Here is a 12,500-nt window from a genome sequence, read left to right on the forward strand (position 1 = left end):
AGCTTAGAGTTCTAAATGTAGAAAATGGTATGTACAATTCTGCCCATAGAATTTTGAGCTTAGACCTGCATCAACAGATTGTTAGGATTCTTTCAGCAGCATTCTGCCTTTACAGTTGTATCTGTAGAATGCTGCATTAAGAACTATGGTTGCAGCATTCTATGTCAGCATTTAGAATTTTGTCTATATTATTATGTATTTAGAATGCAGTATTTAAAATTATGTTAGTACAATTCTATCAGTAGACTACTTTATTGAAATTTGTGTTATGAATTTTCTCTATATCTCTCTTTAAATTTATCTTTAAACTTTGTGTTTATATTTCTGTCTGCAGAATGACAGTTGGGGTGGTGGCTTAATGGCTAAGGTGTTTGCCTTACAAACACAAGGTGCAGGGTTTGAGTCTCACAAGAGGTAATTGGCTAGACTTAAAATGGCTCACAAGGTCAGTTAGCTTAACACTGAACTATGAACCTATGCCTGCGCATTCAGTAATATATATTTTTTTGAGGTTGGGAGGGTGGCCTAATGGTTAAGGTGTTTGCCTTACAAACACAAGGTGCAAGGTTTGAGTCTCACAAGGGATAATTGGCTAGGCTTAAAATGGCTCACAAGGGCAGTTAGCTTAGTACTAATCTATGAACCTATGAACCTATAATGAGAATTGTGTGTTTAAAATGACTTGTTTAAAATTCTGTCTGTAGAAGTCTGTGTTAAGAATTTTGTCTGTAGAATTCTTTATTTATAATATTGTCTATAGAATACTGTCTATAGAATGTTGTGTTTAGAATGCTAAGAGTAGAATTATATGCCAAGAATTGTTGCGATCAGTAGAATTATATGCCAGGAATTGTATCTGCAGTATTCAGTATTTAGCATTGTGTGTGAAATCTTGTGTCCACAATTCTGTGCTTGAAAATGTATCTGTGAAAATTTGTCTAGAATTCTAGCTGATACTCTAGAACTCTCTCTGTGGAATTCTGTGTTTAGAATTCTAACCATAGGATTTTGTATTTAGAATTCTATCTGTATAATACTGAGCTCAGAATTCTGTCTGTTAGCCTCTGTTTATAGAATTCTGTCTGTAGAATTCGGTGTCTAAAATTCTGTCTCTAGTATTCTGTATGTGTAGAGTTCTATCAGCAAAACCTTTTGTATAGGAATCCATCTCTAAAATTGACTGTTTAGAGATCTGACTCTACAGCTGTCAGTTTAAAATTCTCTATGTACAATTCTTTAGATTTCTCTGTTTAGAGTTCTGTTTTTAAAATTATGAATTTAGAATTATGACTACAGGAAATATCTGTAAAATTCTGATTTACAATTTTACTTATTGAATTTTGTGCTTAGAATTATATATTTAGAGTTCCAGCTATTGCCTTGAAATTTGTGCTTATAATTCTATCTGAAGAGATCCAGCTACTAACTTCTGTATTAAAAAGTCTATGTATAGACTGAACTGAAAATTTCTAAGTCTTGAACTCTATCTGCAGAATCCTTGCTTCTAGTGCTGCCTGTAAAATCCTATTTTCAAAATTTTACTTGGGTAATTCTATTGGCAGAAATCTGTGCTTAGAATGCTATCCATAACATACCATCTGAAGAATTATTTGCTTAGAGCACTATATATGTGTTTGGAATTATATTTGTAGAATTCCATGTTTAGAAATATATATACAGAATTGTATGTACCACCAAATTTTCTCTGCTGAAATATATCCAAAGAACTGTTCATTTGCAATTCTTTTAGTAGAGTGTAATCTTTAAAATATAATTTTATCCATATAATTCTGTTTTAACTATGTGTTTAAACTTTAATCCAGAACTCTCTAAGATTTCCATCTGTAGAGTATTATTATCAGAACTGTCTTGTTTACATTCTAGTAGTAGACTCCTGTGGTTTGAATTGTTGTTATAGAATTCTGTCTCTAGGAGTCTGTCTGCAAAATTCTTTGCTTAGAATTGTCTCTGTGGAACTCTTTCTGTAGAACCCAATATATAGAATTCGATATTTGCTACCTTATCTCCAATAATCTATGTTTAGAAATCCATCTGTGAAATTCTGTATTTAGAATTCCATCTGTAAAATGTTACGTTTTGAACTGTATTTGTAGAACTTGTGCTAGAATTACTTGTACACTTTTCTAGTTGAAATTCAAACTCTGGAATTCTGTGATTAGAATTCTATTTGTAGATTTCTCTGTTTAGAATTATGGCTGTTTAATTATTTGTTTAGAATGCTATATACAGAATCCTCTGTTTAGACTTCTAACTAGAATTTTGTTTAGAATTCTCTGCTGTATTTTGTGTATAGAATATTATCTGTAAGATTCTTTATGTGGAATTCTGTGTTTAGAATTTGATTCCAGAATTCTGCATTTAGAATCCTTTCTGTAGAATACAATGCTTAATTTCTCTCTGTAAAAGTTAATGTTTAGAATTGTTGTTAGTATAGATAATGTCAGTGGCTCAATAGGTAGCACCCTCATCTTTGGTGTGGGAAGAGCAGAAAGTTGTGGGTTCTCTTCCCGCTATAGGTGATTGGATTAATTTTCAAATTACTGGCATTGTAATGCAGCATTAGAGAGTGCTGCACTTCTAAGTATGCAGTCCTTCTGATGAGATGTTAAACTAAGGTCCCATCTGCTTGAGTTGGTGGTAGCTCAAGTGGATGTAAAAGATCCAATGGAGCTTACTGAAAAGAGCAGTGAAAGTTCCCTATGTCCACACCAAATGTACCCAAGTAGTAGTATAAATACTACCACAGGTCTCATCTGAAACAGGCTATTAGCCTAGTGGGTCTAACCTGGTTAAAAGTTCAATACATAAAATAAATTGTTTCAATTTAATAGATGTTCTAACTAGTTCGGCCATATTATTCAGCTCAAAATTCAAGCTTTTCTTTAAGATGTTGAGTTTGTACTTCATTTCAGCCATTTCTATGAAAGTAAAAAGGTAAGAGCAACATGTAATGAAACAGGTATTCAAGGTGAATTACATTATGCTGAGTTTCATTTTAATAAAGATACTCCTCAGATTTACCATGAAATGCATGTTAAGATACCCCATTTTAGCCCATTTAAAGGTGTCCAAGAGTACCAAATGTCTATTATCTACAGATCAGGAGGACATCCCTAGAAATCCATCAATCCCTGTTGTGTGACAGCTCCACTTCTAGCTAGTATTACACTGCCATTAAAGGTAATCAATGCTTACATGATGGTCATTACTCTACTACAGCCAGTGTTTCAGTTAGGAAAGGTATAGCTCTGGGGACTGTAAAAGAAAAGGCCAGTACTGGTAGATCTTTCTAGCTTAGATAACATAGATGGCAATCTTTCCAGTATCTTACCTCACTCAGTGAATCTCCTTCACTCCTCCTAATGACAGGTAATAGTGACTCTGACTTTGAGGTCATTCAGAGTTGCTACTAAAAGTCAAGAGACCCAGGTCACTGTTATTGTCTAGTAGAGAGTAGACCAAAAATATCAGAGATGCTGTCATATGGGTCAACAATGAGGTGGTGAGATGTAGCTTTGTCATTAAGTTTGCTGGTTTCAATGACTCAAGGAAACTGAAGTACAGGATATAGCATGACAGTGAAGCAGTTAATGACTTTTGCTTGAACCAAAAGTTTTAAACTGATAGTTGAAGATGTGCTGCTATACCCAAACATATTCTTAAGGATTAATTAAAAACAACCACAAAGCAGAGCAGAATCAAAATGAAAATAAAACCAACTCTAATTCCTTTGAAGTTTCTTTATCTGAGGTGCTAGAACTGTGTATTTCATGTGTCAGTAAATTAGAGTTGGTTTTATGTCAGATTTGCATCCTTATTCTTAAGGATGCTTAGAGTATCTACATCTTTATTAGTGAAATATGTCATCTGTGTCTTCAGCATGGTGTAACCATACTCTTCTTTGTAAGGATATGGTAGATAAACTATAATTCTTTGTTAGGGATGGGGACCATGTGAAGCACCTTGGCAATAGCTTATCTGCTAAATGATTTATACAATTAGTTAAGTTTTTATTCCTGAATCAAAGGGTGTCTGTTTTTATTTAACAGTCTGGTTTTATTAGCTTATAATGCTGGAAGCCTGAATAATAAGATGGATGAGCTGCTTTGCTAATCAAGAATGGGCTGGTATTCTGGTTATGACAGAAATACAGTTTGTCATTGACAACCTTCTTTTATCTTTTTAAGTTTACTTTCCCATAGCACTAGGAAAATGAAACTGGAGGTAGTATATCAGTTTATATTAAATAACTTGCTTTCTTTCCTCTTGTTTAGCCATGCCAGCTCAAAAATTATTGTATCACCGTTCCTTTTAAACTCAAAGGTCAACACAATTTTTTACAAAAGCTCCAATTTAGCTATTGAAGGAGGATGCATTTATGGATTCTTTAGTTGACACTTCACCAAAGATACCATGTTATACCTTGAGATTAGAGCATCTAATACTGACTGGTAACTAAATATGTCATCAAGGTCAAAAGTCTATGGTCCTCTGAAAGATATCAGTAGCCTTTCTCAATCTCTACAAATTGCAGTGCCTACAAGAGGTTTAACGTCACAGATGTGATTTTTTTTACTCACCCTGAAATAGCTATTAGTATTACCCAAGATGGCCTGCCATCAAAGAACTCAGACCATTCTACTTTAAAAACTAGAGGTGCAGTATCAAGAAATGTCCTGAGGAAGGCTAACGTTTTCAGAAAAGTTATAAGGCTGAATGCTGTGACACTGCTAAGTCATTTCAGAGCTGGGACCAGAAAACCTTTTGCAACAACCGTGAAGCATCATGATCTTTTTTTTTATGTAAATATTAACTTATTAATTGACCATCTCATTCTAAGAATGATATGCAGCCATCAAAACAGGCCTCCTTGATAGAAGAAATTGTGCAGGTTTTATAACAGAAAATGACACCAATGAAAAAATACATAAGGAATGTCCTTCAGTTAACTGTAGAGGAAATACTTCTTAAAGCCACTAAGAGTTTTGGAACTCTAGAAACTAATAAAGCATCATATAAAAGCAATTTATCCAAAAACTCTTTGGACAACAAGAAAAAAAAGCTAAAACGCTAGGAAACCAGACTGGATCTGTTCCCAAATCAGTTTTCACTGCCAGGGTAGTTAAGGATAACCTAGGAAAGACTAATGTACTATGCAAAAACACGCTGTGTTTGGTTATTACAATAATTATATTAATCAAGCTTATGTACTACCAGCCCTAAAACAACTGCAAATCTAGTAACTGAGGCTATTCTAAACTTAAAGCCAAACACATCAGCAGGCCTAGATACTATTTCTTCCATTTTTTCAGGAGAATGATGAAAATGTTAACATAACATTTTCACTTCTTTATTTCAGTATATGTTGCAGGCATGCATTGTCCCTATTTTGTGAAATAATTTTTTGTCCTAATATATAATAAAGGGGAATCCCAAAATCCAACAAACTATTGACGAAGATTTTGCTGAAACAATTTCCTGGCAGCCATATTGTGCTGGTTGATGTAAACCAAAATGGGTTTATTTGCATTACTTCTTGAACATTTAATCTTATTCAGTTTTACAGTAATGTGCTAGGTGCCACTGAGAAAGGGTTCCATGCTGATGTTGTTTATCTGAAGTTAGAAAAAGCTTTGGATACTATCACTTGTGATGAAATCAGTGATTATTTTATTAAACTCATTGTTAGCCCTTATTTTACCCACTGGATTAGCAAATGGCTCAGTAATCACACCTTTTCTGTAAAAGTTGGCTAAAGTTTATCCTTGCCTAAACTGGTGTACCATGGTATTCTGCATAGGTCAGTTCTGTGCCTGTTAAGTGTATTTATGATTACTGTACCTTTGCACTAATCTGTCTTGTTCTCTAAATTTGCTGATGATATCAAGATTACAATACCTTTTTCAAGAATTAATGATCAGAAACATCTACAGTCCCAGTCAAATGAGTTTGCTTTTTCTGCCAATAGTTTAACAGAAATAAACGTGCGTCCATTCTAGGAAAGATAAATTAAAATATAAGTGTAAGAAAACAGAAGATGATACCACGGCAAAATGTATTTATTAAAATTCCAGTGCACTAAAAACAAGAGATGAGCACTTTCGGCTTTTTGCCTTCTTCAGATCTGCATTTACAAATCTAATGCTCAGTTAAATACTAAAATCATCCAATAAAATTCAGAATGCATCCTCACTAACATCATTTCCTATGGAAGTTACATCATCACTGACATAATTTCCTATGCGGATTTCACTTCTGTTAATCACATAGACAAAAAGAAAGGCGTACCCAATCAGTGTCATCATCTAAGCCGATGCCTGCTCAGAATAGGTTTCATAGGTAACACTTCATTAAGTCCTGGTACTTTATCTGCCCTCAAATCAGCAATCCATTTAGTTACTTCAAGTTCAATTAGACCTTTAAGATCCCCTCTTCTCATGCTGGGGTCGATTACTTGTAGAGCCATAAAGGAAAATATATGATCTACATTCACACTGATATGTTTGTAGAGGGCATTAGTGAGAACTTTATGTTTAATATCCCTTATATGTGCCTGTATCCTAACCCTGAAAGAGCAGTTTGTTTTGCCAACATAAAAACATGTACATTTCATACACTTGGCAACATATATAATGTTCTTTGAAGTGCAATTCATAAACACTGGGGTTTTATATACCTTCCCTGTAACTGGATGCTGGAAATTCTGACCTGTTAACAAATACTGGCATGCCGTGCATTGTCCACATTTAAAGGTACCATGTCTCTGCGAATGTGTATGGTTCATTATCACCTTATCTCCACATAATAATTGTTTCAAGTTCTTTCCATTTTTATAACAGAACCTTGGGGTATCTCTTACTATATGTCATATAGATTCATCAGATGTCAATATTCGCCAGTTTCTCCTGATCACATCATACATTTGCCTTGCATCTTTACTATAAGTCAACGTGCATCAAATAGTATGTGGTTCTGTTCTTTTTTCTTTGCTATTACTATCACTAATGTATGTATTAACTCTGTGGAAATATGGTTTCCATTTGCCATCTCTTAGCCCTTGTATACTTTCTATAGTACTGTCAATTTCTATGGCTTTATACCCTCTCTGTACCAGTTCTTCTTTAGTTTCCATAACACTTCCTTCATAAACGCTATTCATGGTAGTCAGTCTAGACTGTTGAAGATATCTATTTTTAACCACTTGTGGAAATATGTGGCATGGATACATACTATTATGATGTTATGTACTGTTCTTCCAGCACCCTTTTCTAAAGGTTTGGGTCTGCATATTACCATCTCTATTCTTTATTATAGTGACATCCAGAAAATCAATGTGAGTGTTTGAGTTATGGACCTCAAAGTCCAGGAATTCAGTAGTGGTTTTGAGAAAGTCCACAAACTATTTCATTTCATCCACTTCACCATCCCATAAAAGGAAGATGTCATCCACAAACCATTTAAGTATATTCCTCCATCTGTTGTTAGGGTGAAACACAAAATCCAGCTCTCATTCTGTATATAGTATTGATTACCAAATGTGAGCACATTGTTCTCCACTATGATGCCCAACAGTGAGCATATTTGCATAACTTCAACTGTAGTATAATCATTGGTCATAAGCAGAAATCTTATGATTGACTCAACACCGTACCCATTCAGTATGACGGTAAATAAACTCTTTACATCCATTGTTACCAATCTTATTTCATCTAAGGAGTTATTATGTTGACAATATCCAGAAAGGGTCATCAGAAAGTCTTCTGTATCCCGGAGGACTATTGCTGCTTTCATCAATGCTCTCTACAGTTGTTGTTCAGTATATATAGAAAAGGGTTCTGTGATCCATCCTGCTCCAGAAACAATCAGACACATGGGAGGATCCTTCATCTGTTTATGAATTTTTGAAAGACCCCTTATTATTGGAACTGTAGGTTCTTTCATCAAAAATATTCATCTAGATCTAGAGTAATTAAATGTGTTAACATAAGATCATATATACTCTGATTTACTTCCTGTATGAGTCTATCTAATTCATACCCATTTATGGGTTTATATACTTTGACATCATTCAACAGTCCATGCATTTTCTGTTCATACCAGGAGCTATCCATCATGACAGTTGCTCTTCCTTTGTCTGCAGGACTAATTGTGATCAGTTGATTATGCATCACATTTTGTAGTGCTTCACTTTCATTTCTCTCTATGTTATGAAAGCATTTGTTTCTGTTGGTTTGTCTTAAATGAAATACTTCATTCTCACAGATTCTCACAAAGGTCTCTACTGTCAGAGGCAAACTTGGAACCATGAGACTGTATTTCTTAAACTTGAAAGTGTTTTCTGTCTCATTTGTTTCACCCTGACTACCATGATTAAATAATAACTTTAAGACTATTTGTCTAGCAAAGTATTTTGCATCAAACACAAACTCATTGTATCTTGATGGCACTGCAGGAATAAAGGTCAGACCTTTATTCAATAGCTTATATTCCACATCTGTCAATGTATGACTGGATAAATTAACCACTAAATTTGATGTATTCGTATTCACATAAATATCTGCATTTCATTTGATCCCTGCTGTGGAATCGATTCCTGCAAAATGTATCTTTCTGTTTCAAAAAAGTTTGAAACTTCGAAAAAAATGGTAAATTGGAGGTTTTTGGACATGCACCTGCTGGCCAGTTGTTATCATCTCCCACTCTCTCAGGCAGAGAATCTGTAGTTTCAACTCCTGCAGTCACATTACTTATATGTATCACATCATGTTCATTAGTTTCTATCATTAAGGGAGCAATCACTTGTATTGTTGTAGCATCATCTTGGTTCACTGTGTCCATTTGAGCAGCAAAATTTAAGTTCAAAGCATCTCCTTTATCCTTTTCTTTCTCTTATTAATGGAGGAACTTTCCATCCCTTCTTTTCTCTGTATTTATTAAACATGTTAACCTGAGAGGGTGCTTTGTTGTCTACAGCTTTATCAGCTGTCCTCTTCCTCTCCTCCTTCGGCCATTTAAATATATTCAGATAACAAAAATCATTATAATCTCTTATACGTTTTCTTGTTTTTATTTCTTTTAGTTTTTCATCATACATGATTAATGATATTTGTAACTCCATGTTCAAAATAGAGTCAGGCAAGACAGCTCTTTCTAATTCCATTTGCTTAGACCCTAAAAATTGTTCCACCTCCTTCTCATTTGGTGAAAAGTATTGTAACAAGTGCTTAATATAATTAAAACTGGTGTTCATATTTATCTCTTGCCATTTGACTAATAGCACTGGATCAACATTCACATAAGAAGGCATGCATTTAATCCGCATGCCTCTGGGCATCAAGCCATGGAAAAAACATGCCTCTAGATGGAAGTGCTGCCACTACAAATGGGTAAGTTTAAAGTCAGCCGTTTCCACCTCTTTAAAGACTGTTAGAAATTGTTCAAAAGAGTCACTTACTGTTTCTTTGGTATGTCCATCATTCACAAAGTTCAATTGTAACAATGAATTACTGTTGTTGTTCACAGAAAACATCTCCTTAACTGTGTTATGTAAATTCTGATTCTGTTGATTTAAAATAGCATCCCTTTCAGGACAATAACCTAATTCCACCTGACTGCTTTCTACCATGTCTGTTTACTGGTCGCAAAGAAGCAAATGAACAAATGAATCCAAGTAAGCCAGTAAAATCACTCCTCAAAAAAGAATCCAAGTGTAAGAAAACAGAAGATAATACCACGGCAAAACATATTTATTAAAATTCCAACGCACTAAAAACAAGAGATGAGCACTTTCGGCTTTTCACCTTCTTCAGATCTGCATTTACAAATCTAATGCTCAGTTAAATACTAAAATCATCCAATAAAATTTAAAATGCATCATCACTAACATCATTTCCTATGGAAGTTACATCATCACATTAAATAGCGATATCTTAAACTCAGTTGGCTGCTATAAAAATCTGGGTAACTTCATTTCAAAATACTTGTTCGTTGTTCATGTTCAGTACATATGAAAAAGGTTTTATGGCATCATGAGTTTAATACTGAATACAAATTTTTCTAGGGCAGCAGATACATTACTGCAATTTGCACAGCACTGACAACACCACATATTGAATATAATGCATTATTTTGTATATCAAACATAAGAAATTTGAAACAGTGTCAACATATAGTTTCACAAAACATCAACAAACTACAAATAGGTAACTATGTAAAACACCTTGGGGCAGTAAACTTGTTTTCTGTCCCTTGTAGATTTTTCAGGGAAGATTTGATCAAGGCATTAGAAAATCCTTGGCTGTGATCAGGATCCAGTCTGAACTTACTATTCAATGGTCATACTTCCAAAACTTGCAATATTAGTGTTAATGCTAAGAGCAAGGGTAGAGCATTTCACATCAGAATAACTAGACTGTGGAATCAGTTCCCTGGAGAAATTAATCTGGCTATGAACACAAGGGCTCTTAGAGGGTTATTTGTAAGATCTTCAGCCTGTTGCCTGAAAGCTGAATTTTAAATAGCCCAGTAACATACCCTGAACCACCTAATACAACAACTAACAACTCAAATTTGTATTCTTAGTTTAAAAGAAATAAAGTAAAATACTGACTGAATTTACCATTTGCTTCAATGTAAAAAAAACAACCTCTTATTACACATGCAAAATGCTCACAATCAACCCCTATAAACAATACTGCTCACCTAAATGAAATGCATTATTTTTAAACTGAAAGAAAAATAAAGGAAAATCTAAAATGAAACACTGACCATATCTAGCCAATGAAAAAGCAACATCACAAGCAAAACAGATCAAATTCTATCTAAACTATGAATAAACTAAGGCATAGCTGAATTGTAAGAGAAACACATCCTGACATAATCTTCACTATACATTTAAAAGGCATCAAAAATTAACTGACATTACAAAAAATTATTCAAAAGTACTTCAGAACTAGAGTAGAAGAACACTGACAAGACAGTTCATTCATGAAACTCTTTTGAGAAAATTGTCTAAATCCCAACTCAACAGACAAACTTACAGTTACTAAAGCCCGCTGAAATCAACAGGAAACAGTAATCCAAATCTAAAAACAGTGAAAACATAGAAAAATGGAATATAGAGGGTTTGTGTAGTAAATGAAATATATTGAACTATGCATCAAACCACACTTCCACATCACACTCACAACTATGAGCAATTTAGAAGTCACCAGCCTGCCTACTGCATGTCTTTGGAATATGGGAGGAAAGCTGTGCACAGCCAGAGAAAACCCAAATGAACACAAGGAGTACATGCAGACTCTACAAAGAAGGCATGCCAACTGATAACCAGACTGAAGAATGCCTTGCTGGTGACAAAGCTGCTTACTGTGCTAATGTGCCATCAATCTTGTATCGTTGGATTAGACAAATCATTCCCTAAACATCTACAGTGCAAGATATCCTATGTATTACAAATCAGGCCTCCATATATTTCATATATATATATATATATATATATATATATATATATATATATATATATATATATATATACATATCCTGCATACAGAGTTTTAATTTATAGTTTTCAGTAGTAGTAAAATCCATAAAGTAAAATCTATTTTATACAGCTTTAATGATGCTACATTGGAACATGAATGTGGTATGTTCTTATCCCAGGGTTCTGGCCTACCCATTGCTATATCTCAAAGAAGCAACAGACAAGGCAGAACACATACTAGGCATTCAGAATCTTAATATTAAACATAAAAGAGTTACAAAAATAGAGACAATTATCAAAGCGCAAACATTTTTTTTGTCAAAGAGTTTGCAGCTGTCAGAAAACAAGAGAAATGAAATCTTACTGTTTCATATCCAAGGTACTTGTGCTTTAGACCTAGAGAAAGGAAAAACAACATAACATATTAAAACACTCATTAAATGTTTGGCCATACCTAATATCAAATACCATGCTGACATGTGTATGTGAAGAAAACCTTTTTAAGGTTCATACTTTACTGCATATAGTACAGATGCATGTGAGTCTATCATATGGTGAAAGCAATAAAACACTGGACATTTTAGCTGACCAGAATGTCAGTGGGGTAGCACTTACTTATTCATTTGTTTGATACTCTTAATGTGCTGATCAGAAGCATCAGGGTGACCAAAGACAGTGCAGTCAAAAGAGCAACTAAATTTTACTATAAACATGGCATTCAGCAATGCAGAGTGCAAAATATAGGATGTGTATGTATGTATTTAATTATTTTTGTTTTTGTCAGGCAAAATACATGTGTGCGGAGCCCATTTACATTTGAAACTCTGGAAGAAATGTTTTAGGCATACAAGATGTGCTATCTAATATCACAACATAAATGTAATTTCTACAGACACAGAAATGAATATGTACATCTGAACATGCAGGAGACACAATGACAAGAAAGAGTTATATGTGGCAGCAGTAAGTAAGCAGCTGTTTAAAATGTGTATGATGA

General features: G+C 34.2%; 1 protein-coding gene across 1 annotated transcript in view; it reads right to left on the reverse strand.

The window, feature by feature from the left end:
• Nucleotides 1–12,500, reverse strand: part of CDK15 (cyclin dependent kinase 15) — a 1,846,298-nt gene that overhangs the window by 1,328,679 nt on the left and 505,119 nt on the right. The window contains exon 2 of the mRNA XM_044075109.1: nt 11,868–11,899. Coding sequence (XP_043931044.1) covers nt 11,868–11,899 — 32 coding nt within the window. The remainder of the gene's footprint in view (nt 1–11,867; nt 11,900–12,500) is intronic.

The sequence above is a fragment of the Protopterus annectens genome, chromosome 6.part0 (genome assembly GCF_019279795.1).
Source record: "Protopterus annectens isolate FY-2018-M chromosome 6.part0, PAN1.0, whole genome shotgun sequence".
Classification (NCBI taxonomy): Eukaryota; Metazoa; Chordata; order Ceratodontiformes; family Protopteridae; genus Protopterus; species Protopterus annectens.